The sequence below is a fragment of the Seriola aureovittata genome, chromosome 17 (genome assembly GCF_021018895.1).
Source record: "Seriola aureovittata isolate HTS-2021-v1 ecotype China chromosome 17, ASM2101889v1, whole genome shotgun sequence".
Lineage (NCBI taxonomy): Eukaryota > Metazoa > Chordata > Actinopteri > Carangiformes > Carangidae > Seriola > Seriola aureovittata.
The window spans coordinates 3,012,867-3,037,218 of NC_079380.1; the positions used below are offsets into that span (position 1 = coordinate 3,012,867).

Sequence of the window (24,352 nt, forward strand, 5' to 3'; positions counted from 1 at the left end):
GAGGGTGTAATGTCACCTTAAAGCCTGCTACAGTCAGAAGAAGACATTTATGGCTGGCCGAATGTCCCTGACTGACTGACTGACTGACTGACTGACTGACTGATCATATTTCCACCATTGGTCAGCCGAATGCCTCCTGAGTGAGTTGGAGTTTCCCTATTGTATGGGTGCCAACCAGGAGCTTAGGGCTACACCTCTGGTTACAGGCAGTCACCCAGCTGCTTGGAAACTGCAGGGAAGTTTCCTGCAAATAAACTACTTTCATTACATTTATCATTATTACTAAAGGAGGCAGAGGAATAACTAAACATAAGACACACTGAGCAGAGAGAGCAGGAGAGAGGGAGGGAGAGAGAGTAGTCTTCGGTAACTGCTAAAGAAACTAGCAGATCTGAATAACATGTAAACAACAGAAACACCGGCACCGGAAGTGAGACAATACTCTTACTGCAGCACACTAATAAGCACATGATGATGTCAGTTGTTTACAGTGATTCCACAACAGTTTTCAACTACATCCTCAATTTCACACACTGACCATATGCAGTCCAGCCATATACTTGGTTTTGTCTTAGTCCTGTTATAATGTCCTTCACTGTGTCCAGTCAGTCAGATTGCTTTATTTCACTTCTCTCTTTCCTCAGCTTCCTTTATTCTCTCCTTCTTTCTTTCAAACATCCCCCCCCCCCTCATGTCGTCTGCTTCCCACAATACTGGGCATAGCAGGAAAGCACAACACCCGCGGTGCGTCACTTTCATGGCTCCACGCGTCATTTTATTGTCACATTTATCTGCGTGTGTGTGTCAGGTGTTACCTAGTCAGACCAGACTCCAATGGGTCCATGTCCCCTGACACACACACACACTCAAACACTGAGCTCTGCCAGCTGCTCTCCTCTTCTATGGGGAATTGAATACACTTCTACCACCAGCTGAGCTCAGAGAGAGAGAGAGAGAGAGAGAGAGAGAGAGGAGACAGAGAGAGAGAGCGCATCTGTCCTTGAACAGGCGAACTCACTGTCTGTTATATGTGCACATTTACACACACTCACACACAGATGGTCTTTCGATAGTTGTGGGAACACAAATTCCAACCCAAAAACAAAGTCTTAACCCTCAATATGTACACACAGCAATGGTTCCGTACACAACAAACACACACACACAGGCACATGCACAAAGGAGTACACAAGTACACTCCTCCACATAAAGGTAACCACACACACACTTACACACACATGTGTGTGTGTGCGTGTGTGCGTGTGTGTGTGTGTGTGTGTGTTCTAAGGGGGTTAGTTTGATTAATGCCCATCCCATCGTCACTCCACTTTCTCTCTCGCCAGAACAAAAAAACAAAACAAAACAAAACACAGACTGACAGAGAACGAGCAAGAGAGAGACCACCCCCTTCTCTCCCTCTCTCTCTCTCTTCTTTTCACGTGGGCACCCCACATTCAGTAAGAGCTGATTGATGGCCAAGACAATGATTGGACAGAAATATAGGAAAGGGGTGGACAGAGAGAGAGCGAGAGAGAGAGAGAGAGAGAGAGAGAGAGAGAGAGGAGAAGTGGGTGGAGACAAAAAGGAAGAGAAAAGGGGAGAGAGAGAGAGAGAGAGCCAATCAAGTTTGAGAAAAGGGGTCAATTCACCAATGGCAGGGAGGAGAATGGTCGAGCAAGAAGGCAGGCAGAGTTTGATCATGCCCAATGCACAATGAGAGAGAGGGAGAGAGAGAGAAACCGAGTGAGGGAGAGAGAGAGAGGTGGAGTTTTCGTTTTTTGTTAGTGAGCTTGTCAGTCCGGCATCAGTAAATCTCTGACTGTATTGTGATTTTGTGTCTTTGTGTGTCCGTGTGTGTGTGTGCGCACATACTTCTGTTGTAGTTACAAAGCTGTCCTGTAACAGAAAATACCACAGGTTTGATTCCCCCCAAGAAATGAATAGTTAATTACTTTGAAATTTAAAGTGAATTATAATTGATAGTAACAGTGTTACTTATTAAATCATTATGATGCAATAAACAGAATTAATTGGAACACTTAAATTAATACCACTCATTATAAATAAAATTTGAATTATTAATATTTAAAATATGTATGAAAGTAAATACTGATATAGCGCTGAGTAAATTGATAGTGATTCATAAATATGGAAGCAAAAGCAATCAATGCTGATTATACTGACTTACAAACAGTAAATGGTTAATTAACTACAAGAACAGACAGTGAATTACAAAACAATTATAAAAAAAAAAAAAAGAATATTGTAATATAGCATCATTTCAGTATGTGGTATCATTATTACTTATTAAGGTAACTTGATCATATGTAGATTTTTTTTTTATGATCCAAGAATTAAGTAAAATGAGTTTAGTGTTTACATTAATTAATTGTGTATGTGTATGTGAAAATGTAGGTTTTAGAAACAGTAAAAAAATACATACATAAAAAAAAATATATGTATATATATATATATATATATATACACATATATACACACACATATACACACACACACACATATATATATATTAACTCATGGAGCTTATTTTATTAAACAATAAGGCAGCTGAAAGTTCTATAAAAAAGAATGTAAGTGGCAGATTTACTTTCTTTGTTTAATTATTTTTTTATTATCAAATTAAATATATAATTTATAGAAGTATATAAAAGTAAAAAAATACACCCTTGTTTGACTAAAACTGAATGGACTTTACAATTTACAGTAAAATATGGGATATGTGTAACTAAGGTTATCCTAAGGCAAATAATATGTAAACTCTAAATAACATAGTAAAATAACAGTTGCTTTATTTGATTATTTAATTATAATAATTATTTTTTTTTAATAATTGTATATTTCAGAATTGTAAAACATAACGTATGTCTGTCCTTATGGACACAAATGGTGACATATTACAACCCTGTACACACATTTACAGAGGTGATGCTTCCCTGATCAATTCTCTCTCTCTCTCTCAATTTTAAAATTCCAATTCTGTATGCTTTCTTTATTAGCATGAATGAAAGGATAATACAATTCAATAAAAAAACTATATATTTCTTTAAATAAAATCAATTAGATAATTAGATAAAAGGGACAATAAAATGTTTTTTTAGAAAAAAAAGTACATGCCCAGTGTAACACATATTTTGTGTGCCTGTGTGTGTGTTTGTGTGCGTGTATATATATTCCATATATGCAAACTAGGCTATGTCAAGAGTATTATATAGTACATATTTTGCAGCTAAGATTAGTGCAGGTTTCTCTCCGCACAGAATCTGTATTCATCTCTGCCTCTCTCTCTCACACACTCTCTCACACACACACACACACACACACACACACACACACACACACACACAATGCTCTTTCTTGCTTATATGAAGATGTTCAAACACACAAACAAACACGCAGAAACAGTAACACACAAATGTAACACAGACCTGTTCCCTCCAACACAGAGACAGCATGTTACAAACTGGGGGACACACTCAAACAGAGGAAAATATACTTGATATTTTTCACTTAATGTGATTTGGGTGAGGAGGGGGCGTCCTGGTCCAACAACCAAGTGTCAGACCAAATGACATGGACTGTTACCATGATTAAAACCACAGATATCTCTAGTTTTGAAAACTGCTGAAAACATTTGGGATAATGTCAGAACACAACTCAACAACGTTGATCCTGAAACTCTCCAGACCAATCCAGAGACAGATTAAGGTCTTGCTAGATTGGGGGCCGTCCCTGCAGGACTGCTTCAGATACTGATTGGAACATGTTCAAAGAGGCAGCTTCCTATGGGAACCACGTTGACAGGGGGGAAATACACAGAGACTGCGACAGCTTACATTAGTAAGTGTATTGATGATGTCACAGTCACCAAAACAATTACCTCAAGGGCAAACAAGAAGCCACGGCTGACAGCAGAGGTTTGGACGTTGCTGAGAATCCATGATCCTGCAGAGCTGGAGGGAAAAGAGTCAACCAGTCATGTGGCATCAGAGAATCAGCAGCCACTTTGCTGACAGCAGAGACACACAGCATTCATGGGAGGGCATGCAAGCTGCAGAAGTTGTTCAGCAAGATGTGCTAAACAACTTTTCGGCACAATTTTTTTTTTTTTTGTTGGCATTTGGAGTCAAATAAAGACAATGTATCCCTTCCCCCCTTTGTACTGCTCTGACAGAGTCCCGTCCCTCTATAGATCCACTGCATGATGGTTGCATCAGTCAGTCTCCTAACTAATCACATATATATTGAGATAAATAATGTCAGTGACAACAAATGTAGGTGAGACGAAACAAAACGGACAAACCTCAAACAAATGCAAAAAAAAAAAAAAAAAACTCAATTAAACTCAATAAACAACACAGTCCATAGAAAAAAGTATTCATTTTTAAATGAATAAAAATAAGCTAAAGAAATTATAAATAAACAACAATACACACTACGGGGTCAGTCCAACAGAACTGCAACATGAGTAGTGTCCATCATTCCTACATAAGCCAAAAAAAGTTGCGATATAGCGTGGAATTTCTGAGCACATCCTGTCGTAGTAGAACTTCTATGCACAATTTAACAGGTTAATTAATATGCAGGTGACGAAGAACATCTCTCCTCCAGATGACCAGATTCTGCATTTGACTGCAGACAGTGTGAAGAAGAGCCTCTCCGGGGTTCAACCTCACAAAGCAGCAGGACCAGACAAAATCCCAGGTTCTGCCATCAAAAGCCTGCACTGGACAGCTGGCGAATGTCCTAACAGACATCTTCAACAGAGAGATGTTATGCCCACATGCTTCAAGTTAACCACCATCATCCCAGTGACAAAGAAGTCTCCAGAGTGCTGCCTGAACGAACCACCCCACAGCTCTGACACCGATCATCATGAAGTGCTTTGAGCCTCCCTGTCATACTTGACCCCCTGCAGTTTGCTTACCACTCCACTGAAGATGCTGTAACATCTGCCCTCCACCCAGCCCTGTCCCAACTGCATAGAGAGAACACTTATGTCAGGATGCTGTTCAATGTTTAGCTCAGCCTTCAACACAATCCTCCCACAACCCCTGATTATGAAGTTGAGCCAGCTCGGCCTGAACATCCGCCTCTGCACATGGGTCATGGACTTCTTCAGATTGGAAACTATGCCTCCAGCACCGACACTCCACAGGGCTGTGTACTGGGCCCACCCCTGTTCACGCTGCTGCATTATTCAACTCCAACTGTATCATTAAGACTTCATCCACACTACTACTAATGTTTTAGTTTTAAAACCTGTCTCTTGCTACATTTTTGCCTGGCGTCCACACTGCTCTGGAGTTTTTGAGCACCTTAAATTGAGACTGCTGTTTTATTTTGAAAACCTTGCCTTGTAATCTGGATAGACAAAAACAGAGACTTTTGGAAACAATGATGTAGACGCCCACAGTCGCCCCCAGATTGGGTCTTATCTGCTTCGACTAGCAGTGGTGAATACGACATGATAATGAAAAACAAGTGTTACTGACCTTGTTGTCTTTGCTAGCAGCTGTTGTTCTGTTAAATTCTGCATTCTAATTTAATTTAACTGTCTTTGCTGTTCCTCGTTTGTAGCATTTTCTGCAGCTAATCAACTGCAGTGGAGACAATCCGCACATGCCCAGTGTAAATAAATGGTTATGTGGTATGTGTTATCAGGTGTGTTAGTAAGGACGGAGATTATTTCTGATACGGAGCTAAGATGGTCGCCTGGACAGAGATCATTTTCATTTTAAAACGCTGTTTTAAAACCAACAATCTTTCCCTAAAAGATAGGGAAAACAAAGAAGGTTCTGTTGACCACACACCACTGGCCTTCAACGGCACCTCTGTGAGAGAGAGGGTCAGCAGCACATCATGGGAGTACAGACCCTTTTTAATGAATTTGCTTGTGCATTGTGCACAAACTGTTTAATATGTGTGTGAGGCTACATCCACACTAATACATTTTAATTTTATGAATGGTGTTTTAACATGAAAACAATATCTGTTCGTACTAACACACCTGAAAACGCATACATACGTAACCATTCACGTCCAATGAGCATGTGCGAGCCGGTGTAAACAGGAAGTAGATTGTCTTCTCTGCAGTTGATTAGTTGCAGAAAATACTAAGAACCACGAACAACCAATGCAGTGATAGCTTGTCCAGACTACAACACACCCCTAGAGTTTTCAAACTAAAACAGGTTCAGTTGGGGCGCCAAGGTGGCTCTCCTGGTAGACTGTATACGTTTAGGCTCAGTCCTTACCACAGCAGCCTCAGCCTAGAATCCAACTCAGGCCCTTTGCTGCATCTCATCCCCTCTCTCTCTTCCCTAACTGTTCCTCTATCACAATAAAAAAAAGAAGAAAAAAACTTTTCCAAAAATCTGTTTTAGACACTCAAAAACTGGAGTAGTGTGGATGCCAGGCAAAAACATAGCAAAAGAGATACACTTTAAATCTAAACGTAGTAGTGTTGATGTAGCCTGAGACTATTGGCTTGCAAGCTGCAGTATCTGGCCATGATGGTCATCATGATGACCATGTGTGTGTGTGTTCACTCACTGAAACTGAGTATAGATCATTTTTGATTTTTAATATAAGGTCTAAAGCAGCAGCAGCAGTAGTGAGTTGTGTGTTTTGTTTTGTTTGTGTCCGTTGATTGCTCGACACAGTCCTTTTGTGATGCAAAAGGTAGTCACTTCATCTGTTGCTCAGCAACGCCCCATCACACGCACACACACACAGACACACACACACGCACACACACACACACACACACACACACACATCACCCCTGAAGCTGGTGCTGCTGGAGGCCCCCTATGTGCTGTTAAGTGAGTCCTGAGTGAGACTGATGGGGGTCAAGACCCACATATACACAAACTCTGACACACACACACACACACACACACAGTTGTGCACTCACAATACTGTGTTAAGCATTTAAAACATACACAGAGACAATACAATACACACACATGCACACACACACACACACACACACGCACACGCACACAGCACCAGAGTCTTTACCCTGAGGCAGTACAGGGTCAGATTCTGCACCCATCAGCACCCCCACCCAGAGCTACAGCTGTGCCAGCTTTGCACACACGCACACACACACAAACACACACTCCATGCTGAGTCTGCGTGTGTCTGCACATACTGTTCATATTAGTGTTTGTGTGTGTGTGTGTGTGTGTGTGTATATGGTGTGTGTTTATACTTGTCTATATTGTGAACGCATATGTATGTAGCATATGTATCAGAGCATGTAATGTTTGTGTGTCTTTCTGTATGTGTGTGTGTATATGTGTGTGTGTGTGTGTGTGTGTGTGTGTGTGTGGCAGCAGAAACAAAAAGCCTTATGTCGCCCCTGCAGCGTTCTCCTCCCTCCTGCGTTATCCTATCATGCTTCCATCTTTTTATTTTCTCTTTTACTTCCTTGTCACGTCTGTTTTATCTTCTTCAGCTACAAACAGGGAGAGAGAGAGAGAGAGAGAGAGAGAGAGAGAGAGATGGATGAATGTATAGAATTGGAGGGAGGAGGAGAGATTTGATTGTCTTTTTTACTCACCACTTTTCTACTCGCTTCCCACGACCAGATTTCTGTGATTTGAATTAGTTGTTACAGTGAAAAATATTGTTACACAGATATACAGGTAAATAGATCGTTCGTGACAATGACTTTGTAAAAATGATTTGAAAACAATGATAAAAATGTTTCTCTTTTATTTAGATAACTCCCAGCTCCCACAGTAGACAGGAGAAGATACATGAACACACTAAAACAACCAGTGGGGTGTGAGTTGTGCACATTTTGAGGTTGAGATTAGTATTATTTAACCTCAGCATGGTTTAAAAAAGATGAACCCACTATTTACTACAATTACTATTATTATTTTCTTTTTCTCTCTCATTTCTTATGATTTAAAAAGGTCAGGATTTTACATATATCCACTTCATAAAAAATTATATACAATATATTTATTTTAAATATATTATGTGTGCGAAAAAAAAAGTCAGTGAATGTCAGTTTTCATGGACGAACTCTCTTGCAGGAACCACAGCGATTGGTTGATGAACGACCGTCTGTGCCAGTGAAAACACATGCGCAACATCCTGCAGTAATTATAAAAAAAACACAAACGAAATAATAACAGATTAGAAGTTTACTAAAGTAGTGCATTCTCCAAAATGCATCTTTATGATCAGGTTTGTGTTATTATATATATATAATAAGAACTTACATTCAGTTCTCTCAATGGAAAGAATAAAAACCATCCTGTCCTCGACGACCTAACTAAATCTAGCTGGCAGTCTATCAGCCACAGTCTGTTGTAGCTGTACCTGGTGTAATGTAGCTGTGGTCCCGGCTGTGGGTTGAGGTGTGAGATGTTTTCCACTGTCCCCCACCAGGTGACCTGGAATATGATCCTTTCAAACAGCTGATCACTCTCCATTCAGATCCATGACTGGTGTGTAGATCCTGGACGCTGTACAACAGTGTCTACAGCTGTACAGGCAACATCAATACAACCTGTGTGTTGATGGTGTGATTTTGTTTTCCTGTTTACAAACCTCCTCCTCTTTCGATGGTGCAATAACTTTTACATGCGTTCCATCTCTGGCACCGATCACAGCAGGTAGACCGACCATGAAGCTGCTTCATTTCTCTGTAGCTGTTGAAGATCTAAAGGAAAACGTATGAATTCTCCTATGATGTCGGGTCAGAGCTCATTTATTGTTCGGTGAACAGATCGGCTTTTCTCTGTTGCCAAGTTACGCAGCGCTGCCAAACACTTCATTTCCGCACTGATCGGGTTGTTTCAGTTGGTAGGAGATGTTATTTAATCCTTCACAAACTCCACAACGATCATTATTCCCTCGTGACTGAGTCGTATCTTTTCAGTAATTCAGCATCGTGTAACGTTTCCAGAACACTGTGACATGGAATGACAGCGGCCCTTTAAGATTCTTTGTGATTTAGTCTTATGACTCCTCTCCACTATTTCTAACTTTTAGTGCTACGTGGCTTTATGAATTACTCTATCAGAAAAAATAAGAGTCCTAAAGTTAGGCCTGACATGTCCATTATTTTTAGGACTTTCTCCTAAATCGGCAAGTTAGGAGCTACTTTTAGCTAATTAGTTAATCTGCTTTGTGAATACGGGCCCAGATTTTTTTTCATGTTAAACTAAAGAATCAGCGCTTTCTAACAAGCTGCTGGTTGTCCAAGTAAGTCATTTACTTCCTTTGATAAACTAATACATAGTTACAAAAGATTTGGATAGTCTCACAGGTTGCCTGGCACATTGCTACTTTCCATCCGTATATCGCTTGATTCTCATCCACCATATTTGATGGTGACGTCTAGAGTCACGTTTCTGAATTGGACACCGTCGCTGCAATCAGAGATTCAGAGGCTTAGCTGTTAGTTGCCTGTATACCTAAACTAAATGAGAGCAACACTGTTGTACTCTGAGCTCGTAGCAAAGAGAAGTTTGTCTAGGTTTATTGTAGTAACAAAGAAAATACAGAAAGAGGTGACCAGTAAAATATTTAGTGCAGCAGAGGGTTTGGAGCTGATTTAAAAAACGCCCATGAATTCTGCCCGAAAGAATGAGCATAACTCATGAACAGATAAAGACTGAAACTTCAAGTCACCTCTAGAACAATCCAAACAAATGTGTACAACTTTCTGTGTTGATGTTTTCTTCTGTTATTAGGGTTTGCGGTTCTTTTATAAATAAAATATAAAGTAAGTTTAATTTGTTTTTTGTTTCGTTTTATTTGCTGGCAACTATCCTTTATCATAGTGTACAGAGGTTTGATTGAGTGACATACTGTATATAATTAGCTGAGGTTGTGCTGATTCTGAATCTGTGCTGCACTTAATGACATTTGATGACAACTTTATAAAAACACAAAACAGAAAAGTCTTAATGTGGGTCACAGGGAGCTAAACCACCATGGTAACTAAACCGTAACCAAGTTAGTTATTGTAATCCAAACCATGTTATCTAATCAATGACTGTGTTTTGGACCCATAAGCAAAGAACAGATTCAGAAGCAAGATGCAAGGAGAATTAAGGCGGAGCAGGCTGAGGACAGGACTGGGAGATGAATGGGAGGCAGGCAGGTGATGAGTGGCGGAGGCAGGAGATGAACAGCAGGGAGGTGCACAGGAGGGGTATGATTGTGGAGCACAGGAGGTGTCAGGTGAAAATGCAAAAAACAAGAGGAAGCGAAGAACATGAGCAAAACACCAAGAGCAGCTGGGTTTAAGGTCTGCACACTGAGGTGAGGAGCAGGTGAAGTGCAGAGTGGATCACCACATCCAGAGACAGACAACCAGGCACAAACAGAGAGAGAGAGAGAGAGAGAGGAAGAGACAATATAGAAAACATAAGGGCGGGAAAAAAAACCTGGAGCCTAGATCAGGACCATGACACTATGACCTTTCCCTGAACCTCACCAAGTCTAAAGCAAACTAAACCTGAAGATATGAAGACTTTATTGACCCCACATGCTTATTCACTTGTTATAGCAGCACATAGAAAGAGATATTAAGATCAAATAAAAAAAAAAAAAGAAAACCAATTAAACCTTTAAAAAGGCTATAACATAAACATTACAATACCTAAGACAATAGGTGAGTTGCGTAAGTAATACAGTATAGGTATGGGTAAGACTAATAAGTAGAGTAATGAGTACAGTATGTATTTATGTAATACACACACTCTACAGTCATAATACAAGTATATATAATCAAATCATAATATAATATAAACATAAAAAAAGACATTATACGGTAGGATATCATACAATGCTGCAGCAGCACAATATACATTCATCATATATCCTAACGATATAGCAGTAATATAGTATTACTACATGTTCATAGTCTGGTATGCTGGTGTCACCAGCAGCAGCACTGCATCCCAGAGACTAAAATGACATCTTCACTAACTTGTCACAGGAATAAAGTTTTTCAATCCAAATAAATTCTAAGCCAAGAACATGTTGTGTGCTACTGATTGTAATGAAAACAAGGAAGATGTCTGATTTGTGATTTGGGAGCTCTATGAATAAAACTAACCTGACCTTACACTGTAAGCTGCTGTGGATCACAGCTACATGCTGAATGTGAAATACTGATTATTACACTGTTTATGTATTTAGAAAATCAACACGATGGGACTTCTGCATCGATACCAGCTCACACGGCAACAGTCCATCTCTATTAGCAATGACAAGAGGGTAAAATGCTAATATTGTTGCCAATACTTAGACGTCAATAGTCCCATCAAACTGTCCATATTTCTCTGCTTCTCTCTTGTTCTTCTTTTACCTTTCCTTCTTCAACTCCATCTCTCTTTGTTATACATTGATGTTGATATTAAGGCTGTTGGTTTTTACATGTTGCTGCTGATTCATTTTTTGAATAGCCTACAAAAAGTGCAGTCTACATCCTACAGTATAGCTTTGGATATATATTACTTCTTATCTCAACAGAATTTTAAAGTAAACTGCGCAGATTTTTAGGTGCTTTAATCGCGGTATTAAAAAAAAAAACTGATGAAACACAAACAAAATTCACATTTCCTCCGTTTGCCTGAACCTCAGCAGGCTGGCTTCTGCACTTGATACGTGATATATGTTACTGGATGCTACATGGTGTACCTTCTCATTAAGATTCTCATTAAGCTGCTATAGACAAAGGGGAAGAAGAACTTACACGGTTTAATAAAGATGAAGTGTCTGCCAGAAGGTTTAGCCACGCTAGTGGACTGGCTCTAGGGAAGCAATGCAGCTCTGTTGATCTACCATTTTGGTCCAGACTGAAATTTCTCAACAAACAAATTAGGTTCATGACCCCCAGAGGATGAATTGTACTTGTACTAACTTTGGTGTTACCTCAACTTTACTCCTATTGCGAGGTTGTTTTTGTGTGTAAGATCTTGAAAACTATTGCAGGAACTGCTACAGTATGATGTTCAAGTCTGTCAGGGGATAAGTCTCTAATGACTTTGTCAATCTTACATTAGTTTGTCCAATACTTTGGTTTATGACAAATGTTCTTGCAAAATTAATGACATGTCCATAAGCCTCAGCTCTACTTCGTGTTTAGTCACGATTAGCAAATGTTAGCATACTGACATGGATGCATGTTTGCATGTACCATTTAGCTCAAAGCACCACAGTGCAGCCTCAGAGGTCTGAAAGCATGACTGTAGACTCTTAGTCTTGTAATTAACTAATTCTTTAATTCTTTGTTCACCATAAAACTCATAAATCTGCAGAACACCATATAAATTCCATGTTGTTGTTGCTATTCTCAGTAAATGTCCACTAATCCTTTCTGTCTCTCTTTGTCTCTCCATGTTTCTCCCTACAGGAAGCAGAGGGTCTGTTACGTAGCTAATGGCGGGGTTTTTTTTTTTTTTTATTTCTTCCAGCCTCTACTACTACTACTCTACTGCTACACGCGCACATACATGCACGCCCACACACACGCAAATGCACACACCGACAGAGATGACACCTACACACCCAAATCGTGCTGTGACATCATGATGGAGTGTCAGGTGCTGCTGGCTAATTTCTGCCTAGATGTGTGTGTGCAGGAGGTGTAGAGTGGATGGGTATGAATACTAAACAGCCAGCTAATGATATATATTTTGTGTGTGTGTGTGTGCACGCGTGTGTGCAGCAACTAGCTAATGATATCTATTTTCTTAGTGAACAAGCCCACTGTGTATCCCTGCAGTGGCTACTGCTGTTTTCCCCCTCTCCTGCTGACTGCACACACACACACACACAAAAAAAAACACACACACACACACACAGTAGAATAGACATCACCATAAACATTCATCATGCTCCCACAATGAATTTCGGCAGCATGACACACAAAATGGCTGCGGCTAGAAACATGTTATGGTGAGATTCCAGTTTGTTCATCTGAGGTAGTTTTACTGAATGGATATGCATTTTTTTCATCATCTTGTTGCAGCAACTTAACCTGAGGAAGCACTGATTTCAATTTTTGATTAGGGATAGGAATTGATAACATTTTATTGACACCAATGCCATTATGGATTCTGTTTATCGATCCGATTCTTTATCGATTCCTGTGGATTTTCTGTGTGGAAAAAAGTAGGCCTGTACAGGTTTTCAGTGTCAATAACGCAAATTTGATTATGAGTCTCTGAACACTGAATAAGATATATAACTGCTCTGTAGTTGTTCATTCCCTCGAGGAGTGGGTGCTGTCTGGCTCTTTAGGTCTGCATTGTATTCATTTACAAAAAAAAAGGGAAAAAAAGCATGAAATGGTTCACTTAAAGGAGCTGGCTCGTTGGCACATCACTAATACGTACCTTCACTGCTCTGCTGAGACTGGGAAGCACTCGGTGACCGGCAGCGCATGTTGCACTGTTAGCGTCATTTTGGGTGAAATTAAGCCACACTTCCTCCAATCCTTCGTTGTTGTTCACGCTGACTGCCTCTCGCGGAAGCGTGACGTCATTGCTTTGCAAGACAGGCTGAACTAAGTGGAAGGCATCGATAAGGGAATCGTTAAGCATAAAGCTTAATGATGCCGACGGATCGAACCAGTTGGAACTGGTTCTCAACTGGAACCGGTTCTCAATTCCCATCCCTAATTTTTGATTTAATGCTAGATGACTCAGGAAATCAATTGATTTGTGGAACCCATTTTAAATAAAATACCTTTTAATCTTTGGGCTTCATGTAAGATGTCTGACTATTTTCAAGTCACAAGGCTCAAGTCCAGGTGTTAAAGTCCAAGTCCAGTTGCAAGTCTTTTTTGATTTGTCAAATTTAAATCTGAAGTAATCAGATCATTGAGTCATGTGATTGGAATGCACACCTCTGCTATTGGGTGTTTAAACAATCAATTGTTTGGTAACACATTCACTGTATCAACTTATGTCAACATTGTGTTTACAGCTTAAAACTTTAAAAGGCTGGAAAGGTGGACTGGTGAGAAGATTGGTTTAATTTTGGGTGTGATGATGTTTGTTCTCTGACGTCTCATTTAGCCTCTTATTAGCAATCGTCTTTTTTAAGACATGTACAAGCTTAAAAAATCATGAGTGTGATATTTACTGATGTACATCATAGAATAGAACAAAACATGAAAAACTCATTAATTACAGGCCTTATTTCAGGCATTTAACCAAAAACCCCTTAAAAACATCTAGATTTCAGGACAAGGGAACTTATTCCTGCAGCACTCTATTCTCTGTAGGTTTGTCACTAAGCAACTACTTTCACTAAATAAAAGTATTGATCATAGCAGTTTTAAATTTGTCAACCTATGATTGCTCACATTGATTATTGTATTTCAGCAGTATGTACTGATACCTCAAATCAAAACTTTTGTAATAAAACAATATGAACAGGTTACGTGTTCCTTAATTTTTAGAGCAGTGGTTCTCAAAGTGCGGTCCGGGAACCCCCAGGGGTCCTTGGGGGGTTTCTGGGGGTCCCCAGCAAATGGGAATAATTCATTTTACCATAATTCCCTCCATAACTAACAATATGACAGAATGTACAAAATAATGAATTATTTTAGTCATGAGTATAAACACTTTATTCAATGAAAAAACTAAAAGCAAACGTATCATCAGATGGGGGAAACTGGGACAAAATCTTATCTAACAGGGGTCTGGGGTCTAATTGTGTCGGTGTAGGGGTCCTTGATGTGACAAAGTTTGAGAACCACTGTTTTAGTGGATCTGTCTGATGTGGCTTCTTCACGAGTTTTTCCCACACACCAGAAAAATACAAGCATCCCATTGATTTGTCATCTACCACTGGATGTATTTGTATGTGTAACGTACTCATTGTAAAAATTCACATTAATCTAAAAGGAGAGTTGATTTCTGCTTCACTTTTTAAAAACTTTCTTGCATTATGATTTCTGTTGAAGAAAAGGTTAAATCCCTCACCAGTCTCTATAAGAGATACACACACCACTTATTACCCCCCGGTGTCTTTTCACAACCCTGGTGATGTCATTCCTCTGGCCTTGGGCAAATTGACCTGCTGGAGACATGGACACAGGAAGCCTCTGTGGGTCTGTGTGTGCATATGTCTGCCTCAGATGTGTACATGTTGTTCTGTAGGAGTTTTGTGTGTGAGAGTGTGTGTGTGTGTTTAGAAATCCCTGCTCTGTGTGTGGCTTTGTGTTTGACCCATATGCACACAGGACCTGCTACTGTCCCATAATCAGATTGTAATGCTCCTAATGGAATTATCAGAATTCTATTCCACATTATGACTAATGGAGAACAAAGTCTCTCTCTCTCACACACACACACACACACACACACACACAAAATGGGATATTCTCTCCCTCTCTTACATCTATGTAGCGACAGTCAAGTACACACACACACACACACTCACAGGTTTTGGCGGATACATAAATACTATCTCTTCTGTAGCTCTCACATACACACACATTCCTCAGGATGCTGTTCAGCTCAGTGGCAACAACAGCATGCTGGGAGACTGACCTTTGACCCTAGAGAGGTCAGGTCAGTGTGGCCATGATGTCTACTGTTTGAAAAGGAAGATATGTGGGCATCCGGCTTGAAACAAAGATGGTCTGTCTATATTTTATGTAGACACAAAATATACATGTATTTATGTTAAAACTCTCATACTCTACTCATACTGACTCTTAAACTAAGATGATGTCATTGTCAATCAAGGTGACAGACATACATTACACAACCACAGACACACACATACATATATAGCCACACACTCTGTCTCCGTCTCTCTGTCATGCACCCACGCCGTCACATAATCATTCCCACCACCATCAAACTACACAAAACACACACTTTCTCTCTCCTCCCTCCCTCCCTTTCTCTCCCTATTTCTCACACACACAGAGGCAGGCTGTGTGAGTATGAGTGATGGTTGCAGCTCGCGTCTATCCATTACAGAGGTCTGGCTGCAGACAGGTGAGCAGGCTGATACATGAGGAGGGCTTTATCTGCACTCACCGACTCCCCACACCGTCTCATTCAGTGGCTTGCAGCATTAACAGCCTCCGACCACCTCCCACCCCCTTACACACATGCATGTGTGCGCGTGCGCACACGCACACACACACAGACAGCACCTTGACAAAGAAAAGAGATTTTAAAAAATGCATCTACACTTTAAATATAATTTTATTGTCAGAATTTCATATTAATGGCAGCTGAGGGAGAAACATGAGGTGGGTGTTATCTGTGCTCCACACTATCCCTATCACTCACTGTTGTCTTTAACTGGTAATTACACACACACACAACAGGAAAAGATTTTTGAAAAAATATATTTATGTGTGCAATTTGAGAAAAATAAATAAATAAAAAGAAATGAATTACCTCAAGTTCATAAATCAAATAAAAGTATACAGTGCTTGCAGGCAGTATGAATATGTTGGGTTTCATCTTTTTAAGTCATCTTCTTTACTGTCATACTGGAACCATATTTTTCATAAATGTAATCATTTTAATAAACTCACCTGACTTTAAACTGCTATGGCAATATTGTTGAATGGGAAAGTGTGTACTTCAACAAAAATAACAAACGCTTTGGTGTCAGTGGTTCAGGAAATCAAACAGACTGTTATCACAACCGACAAACCCTGGATTAAAGCAGTTTCACTCTTAAAGGGGACATATTATGCTCCTTTTCAACAAGTTTGAATAAGTCTCAGAGGTCCCCAAAGCATGTCTTTGAAGCTTCTTGCTAAAAAATCCACTCCGATCCTATATTTCAGCATGCCTGTAAACCCCTGTTTTTCAGCCTTGTTCAGAACAGGCTGTTTCTGTGTCTGTAGCTTTAAATGCAAATGAGCTGTGCCTGACCACGCCCCTCTTCAGAAGGGGATGCCGTTCGGGCTTCGCGCTTTGATTCAACCACACGACTTTTATCCAGAACCTGAGCCAGAGGGAGAGGCTGCTGAAGAAGTTCAAACTCTACAACTGCAGCAGGACGTTTCTGAATGGTTGGTAACCAATTTTGTGTATTTTGACATTACATTTTCAGTTTGTTGATGTGTGCTGGCACACAGTTACTAACATGTAGCTAGGTAGCTAATGCTAACTGTTACTGTCTCGTCATTACTGGGAGCTCTTTTGGTAAATAAGCACTATTATGAATTGTGTAATGTAGTTATCTGTCATGCCTCCTTAGATATACTTTTACAGTCTATGAAAATTTTTGTTGTATGTGGACTGCTACAGGTGTTCAATGTCACTACTAGTCTAGTACTAGATATTTTAATAGATGCTGACAAAGTAAATAATTTTAATTTTTATAAATTTTTCTCCATGTTTTGAGCAGACATGCTCATCATGACATCTTCCTTTATGTAGTAAATTTATTTTGTGTATTACAATGAAAGCTGTAAATCAGCATAAACATGTCTGACAGCAACAGTAATCTTTAGTCAAAGACTAAACTGTGCAGTTTTCTCGATACACTGTTGTCAAGCTCCACATTATATGCAATAAGTGACATGTTAAAAATTACCTGTTATATGCGCTTGATATGTAGCCAAGCTTACTTCTTACCCACCTTAGCTCCACTGTCTGTCAGTTTTTGAATTTCATAAGCTTTATATTTTGGTGAATGTTACCATTTTCTCTTTATTTTGGACAGGTGCTCCTGTGGAAACCGTGCAACCATGCCCACAGAAGCTGAGAATATCTGCTGCCTTGAGATACCACAGGTAGCATTCTCATTAGACAAACTAATCAGTCATTTGTTTTGATTACATTACATTTATAATAAACCATAGCATTTACCATTTGTGATTCACTGTAGGTTACCAGACGGTTATGGGAGATGGAGGAAGATTTACCATGTATAGTAGGCCGTCTTGGGTTGGAGCCGCTCTGCCTCAATGTGTTCTGCCTGCAACATGTACCGCACTGACTATGGTCCTTTACGGTTGAGAGGAATACACCAGTATGTTTTGCTTCTTTCTAAAAACATAGTTTGTATCTAAATAAAAGATGTTAGGCAGTTTTGTTTTACTTCAGTGCACATAACTTTACAATGGTAATAACACACCACAAATGGCGTAACACCCCCTCAAATAAATTAGTTTAGCTACTCTTTGATTTGTAAAGTTCTTCTATCAGCAGATAGTGTGCATATAATATATGAATTCAGAGGAGTCATTTCTTTAGTAACGATCAAGCATTTATTTACATTAAATGAGGCACTTATAATATGTGATAATAAAAAAACTGTAGGATTCACTAGATCCATAAAAAAATATAGACACAAAATAAATAAAGACACCTATGCTTATCGCTGCAAAGCCTGTTTAGTCTGAATTTTACAGGCTTGACTTTACAGACAGCTAAAACGCCTTGAGAGTGTGATAAAGTTAGCAGGTTGGCTCTAATCAACGTCACACGGCGATACCAAGCAGAAGAATTGCATACAATCTGTACCCGGCTATACCCGGCTGTGCGGACGAGGCAAAACGTTAGCCACATTAGCTGCCATGCTAACAACACACGCAACAGGCTCCCGTGAACATACAGTAAAGCAACATAAAATGGTGAAACTTACAGCTCCCAAGTTTGAAGTTGGGTCTCGGACAGTTGGTGCTGATCCGTGCTTTATAATCCTGCATTGTACTGGCCCTCGTTGAGAAAGCAGTCTGACGTGAAATGGTTAGCCGAAGTGTTGTAGCGGGTTAACCATTTCACGGTACATTTCCATCAAAAATAAAATAAAACAAATCCACTGGGTCTTCGATCCTCAGACGTAGGGGGTAAAAGACTTCTGTGTTGGTTTGTACAGTCAACAACCGAGCAACTAGCGTGCATCGCTCGTACCTTCGACATAGTTTTACCGGAGCCGCTGATGCGAGGGAATAAACGATAGGACTGAGAGGGCGGAACACACACCTAGCTCAGGGAGTGTCACCCACCTGGGGGGAGGTGTCATCTCCCTTCATGACGACATCAAGGAAAATCTCCAATTGGCCTGTGTGAGCACACATTTCCTGAAAGGGGGAGCAAGCAAAAGACGGAGAGGATGGACCTTTCTCATGTTTGGGGGGGTTTGTAGACAGGCCGGGGACACATATTACTGATAGAAAACCATGGAAAAGTGCATTTTGCATAATATGTCCCCTTTAAGGAGAAAAAAAACACACGTCTCTTGCGCAAACGATCGCAGCTCAATGACTAAAATCCTTCATCTGGTTCAAACATATAGTTGAAAACAACCAAGGTGTAAAAAGTGTATGTGGCTTAAAACTAGACAAAAGTCAATGTTGAGCCTTTGTCAGACAAACAACACTGATGTATGTGCATAGGGGATATGATGTCATTGGCAGCCGACCAAATGACACATACCATGATTAAAATGACGTATTTCTCTAGGTTTGAGAATTGATGGATAAATTTGGGATAATGTAAGAACACAACTCATTCATTTATATCATATGTCTAGTCATTTTTAGACATTTTAATTTGGAAAAGTTACAGATTATAACTTTAAGATGTAAATTATTCAGATTGGCATTTCTGCTGTAAAGCAGTATCCACAAAAAGGAAGTGTTTTCAAACAGCAGAAACTTGGGCAGAGACTTTGGTGCAGCTTGTTTGTAGTGCAAAAACAAGTGGAGGATATTGAGGCAATAAACATAAAGATTTTATCACAATTTGAAAAGCTAGAAAACAATTAAATCCCTTTAATAACCATGAACTGTTCAATCTTATAATAAACCTGTAATTTTATGTTGGTAACCATGGTAACAGTGGTGTGGGGGTTTTCCCCCTGATCCGTTAGTCAGTTTAAACTGTTGTCCTCTTAAGTGTGTGACATCACAGTGATGTCACCATTGGAAAGTCATGACATCATTGGAATGCATGGATCAAAGCCATTTGCCTGTCATTGGAACGTTTGACTTTGAACTAGAATACAGTTTATGTTTGAGTCTCTCAGTTTCTGTTAGAAGACACACAGTCTACACAGTGAGTGCAACAGTGGAAAGAAGAATACATTACACAGTGAATAACTCCATTTCAAAGTGGTAATTATAACACTAGCACAGAAACCATGAGTGTTTCTGAGATCAGAGAGGAATTACAGAGGACACAGAAAAATGAGAAAAGGCTGATCGACAAAAACAAGGAATTGCAAAGACAAATCTCATTCCTTATTAAAGCCGAGACCTCTTTGAAAAAAGAACAAGTTGAGGTTGCTAAACTAAAGCGTAAAGCCGGGGAACAGGATTTGCACGTGGACAAGCTCAGAAAAGACCTACATAAGGTCAAAACCGAGTTAGTCAACGAACAGACTCACAGAGCTCAAGAAAAGACCGTTTCAGAGCAGAGAATTGTGAGTCTGGAGAAGCAATGTCACACACTCCAGGACAAATACTCGGTGGAGAAGATGATGAGGGAGCAGAGGGAGAAGGACTTAGAGCTGTTCAATCAAATCAAAGGGGAAAAGAAAAAACTGACCTTGCAGGGGCAGAATTTGCATCATCAGGTTCAAGAGCTGACAGGGTATAAAAACTTTGCCGTCAAAACAATGGAAGAAATGAAACAGCTGTTGAAAAAGAAGGATGCGGAACACGAGCAGACTAAAGGCGAGTTAAATATCGAAAGAGCCATTGTAAAAAACCTCCACGAACAGAATGACAAGCTGGTCTGTTCAATAGAGGCATGTCAGGGTGTAGAAAATGAGACTGCGAGGCGGGGTCATGAAAACGAAAGATACCGCAGACAAATTGAAGCTGATAAGAAAAAAGCACATCATCTGAAGATGGAGATCCGGGACCTCCTAGGCCAGATTGACGACTTAAAGAATTCACACATATTGATGGAACACCAGCTGGATATGGCAACTCAGGCTAGTAAACACAAGACCGAAGAATTAGAACATCAGATATCTGAGGCTGGAAAACAGCGTCACTTAATACTATCATTGGAACATCAAGTTAACAAATACAATGAGCTGAAACACAAACTCCAAAACCGCAAGCAAAAAGAAGCTGGCCACAGTCAAGCCAAAAACCAGGAGATAATCAATATGAGGACTATCATTTGTGAATTGGAGAGTAAGCAAAGACAGCAATTAATCATCAATGAAAGTATGCAGGGTACAAGAGACCTCGCCATTAAAAACTTGTTCACAGCTCAGGCAAAAATCACTGAGCAGGACAAAGCAATTGAACAACTCAATGGTGAAATTCGAGAGGAGACACGTGAGATCAATGCAAAGAAAATCCAGGTGAACAGGATTAGGAGGGACTATCGTTCTGTGAAGAACCAGCTGGAAGAAATGAAGAAGCAACTGTCAGAAACTAAGATAACGCAAGATATGTGTTCAACCACTGCTGATAAAGACCAGCTGTTGGCACAGAAGAACATGGCCAAGATGCAAGCAGAGAAAGAAAAGTTGGAAAAAGACCTAGAGCAATACAAAGAACAGCTAGTGCAGCAGCAACAGAAGATCAACCTCCAGGACGCTACGAAGATCAAACAAGGAAATACCCTCAAAGAATATGAATTGGAACTCAAGTCTCTCAGGCTGAAGAACACGGAACTTGAGAATAATTGCGACATACTGACCACGCACATGATTAACCAGTCTGCCTATAAATACGTCAGGGGCGAAGAGAAAACCCAGGCCAGGAAAACACATCTTTTGCCCTGTCTTAAGAAGGCAGATGAGAAGGCAGATGAGGTACATGAGAAAAATCAGCAGCTTGAGGAAAAGAACCAGGAGATCGAGGAGCTGAAGTGCAGGTCAAAGGAGGCGGTGCAGAAGTTCCACGTGTGTCAATGGGATAACAGACAGCTCAGAGAAAGATTAATGGCATTACAGGGAATGCTCACGGCATATGAGGACAATTACAAGAGTAAGACAGAAGAGGTCAAGAGGCTGTCAGATGAGTTGAGGAAAATCAACTTGGAGACTAGAGAGAAATCAAGGTACAGACCCCTGTCCCCTGTTCTCAGTAAGACCCAGGCCCCCTCTGAGGAAAATTCAGAGTCTGTTTACCTCTCACAACACACACGCTTCCCACTCAGGTCCACCAAGTTCCAGTGTCAGTCAGGAATCAATGCAGAGACTTTCCTCCCCCCAATTCATAAAATACAAAGCAGACCTGGTTTGTCATTTTCCACTCAGCCCCATCCCCCCTCTGAGTCCAAATCTGGTCACATCCACAAACTGTCCCCCAGGCTCCAGCCTCAACCTCAACCCCAGCCCCAGCCTGAAAAGAAAAGGAACATTATCGTCCTCCCTCCCATTAATAAAATAAAGAAGAGCAAAGCATAATTCCCAAAGGATTCACTCAAAAGAAATCTCACACAAATCTTTTGGGTGAACAAACTGATGCGATGCTTTCATTTCTCAGCTCAGTCCAGCTCTCAATAACATGCAAGCAAATGTGTAATGACTGGTATCACACACTCAGTGAGGGAGCACATCCCTGCACATTTGCCCGGAACTGACTGAGCTGGACTGCACTCACAAATGAACAAACGTTTCAGTGCATCAAGTGGGTTTCCCCCGGGTTCTCCGGTTTTCCCCACAAAACAATTACTTCTTAACATCTCTAAAGTTGTTAAATAAATAATAAATCTATCTTAAAGATACTTTACTCTGTCCATTCCAATACTTTCAGTAACTCTTTAACTTACAGGCTGTTAATCATCTTGTAATTAGTAATATTAATAGATTAATGAATACATGACTACATTTGTAATAATTGTTTGAATCATTTTTATTTATGAAGCATTTTTCTAAATACACATTGCAAAGTGCTCGACAAAGGCAGCAAAATACATAAAATCAATAGAGAAGAAAAAAAGACAAAGCAGTTAGGTGTAGAAAAACTAATACAGAGGAATTTTAAGAGAAATAAAACATTTCAGCGCAGGTAAAGGTGTTTTGATTATCACGAAACTTTGCAGCTCACGCACTGCACAGCAACAAGTGTTAGTTACGTAACATCAGAAATTCACACACACAAGAACACTGGCCAGATGTCATCAAACGCATCACGGTGACTAAATTATTACTAAAACTCAACTAGGGCTGTCCCAAACAATTATTTTTTAAACGATTAATCTAGCGATTATTTTTTCAATTATTCGACTAATCTAACGATTGTTTTTTTATTAACGTAACAGTAATTTTATTGCAATTATTTTCCAGTTAGTCATTTAATATAACAATTTGCCCCGTCCAACATCTTGACTTGCTGCACCATGGTGTTTCCTCTTTATGTGCTCGTGCATGACTGTCGTGCTAGAGTGATATGTCAGATGCACTTTGCAGAGTCTGCAGACTACCGCACCGTTGGTGTCAAGATTAAAGTATTCCCAAACATTGGAGGACCGTGTGCGAGCCTTTTTAGCCGCGTGTTGCTCCACACGCTCCGTCGTACTGCTGGTAGACGCCGCCGTGTTGTTCAAATAGATTACACAGACACAAATCATTCACGTAGTCAATGAGTTCAATTACGTCACCGCGTTGTCCCGGTCCGTGCGCTGCGCTTGTATCCGGGTAAACCAAAGACGATGATATAAACGGTCCCATTAGAAAGTTCCAGTTTTGTTCTATGAACATTTACCCTGTGTGGTTTTACACGACGCGTCGACACTAAAATTCCACGTCGAATAATTTTTATAATCGACAACGTCGATTACCTCGGATAATCGTCCCAGCCCTAAACTCAACACTAAAACACTTTCCTGTTGTGTCATTTATGTTGAAGGTTTCATTTGTTTTTCTGTCAACTGACACGGTCTTAATCCTCAGTCCACCATCTTTCTGCTTTCCGTGTTTGATAGTTAACAGGCTGATAACTGGTGAACTTTAGCACAATCCCAGGGCAGGATAACTGTCTGCTTCATCCACATTTCTTTTCAAATGTTGCGCTGATCATTTTTAACATAAATGGCAAAACAAACAGTAAACTGGCGAAGCTATTTGAGTTGGCGGATTAGCAAAAGTCCAACTACACTGTAAAAGAGCCGATTCATACAGGCTTAATAATGTTTGAATTGGAATTTACATATGTGTTGATTTAATTTTGACAACACATTTACAGTACTCTCTGGTAGGCTTTGTGGTCACTCAGTTTGAGAAACACTAAATGTAAATTATGATATTTAACTAATTTACTCACAGACCACTAGGGGTCGCTCGCAGACCACTGGTGGTCCACAGAACACACTTTGAGAAAGGCTGCCATAAAGGCTTATTCCTAACCGCAGCAGCCCAGGTTCAAATCTGACCCGCGGCCCTTTGCTGT

The 24,352-nt window shown here is 40.1% G+C and overlaps 1 protein-coding gene across 1 annotated transcript; it reads left to right on the top strand.

The window, feature by feature from the left end:
- Positions 1-20,023: 20,023 nt before the first annotated feature.
- LOC130185444 (ELKS/Rab6-interacting/CAST family member 1-like) lies at positions 20,024-22,615 on the top strand. Its single transcript, XM_056401915.1, has one exon. The coding sequence runs from the start codon at positions 20,137-20,139 to the stop codon at positions 22,366-22,368; it is 2,232 nt and encodes a 743-aa protein (XP_056257890.1). The 5' UTR covers positions 20,024-20,136; the 3' UTR covers positions 22,369-22,615.
- The last annotated feature ends 1,737 nt before the right edge of the window (positions 22,616-24,352 follow it).

What these genes read in the sequence shown, in the direction of transcription:
- LOC130185444 (XM_056401915.1), top strand. Translation starts at nt 20,137, where the DNA reads ATGAGTGTTTCTGAGATCAGAGAGGAATTACAGAGGACACAGAAAAAT.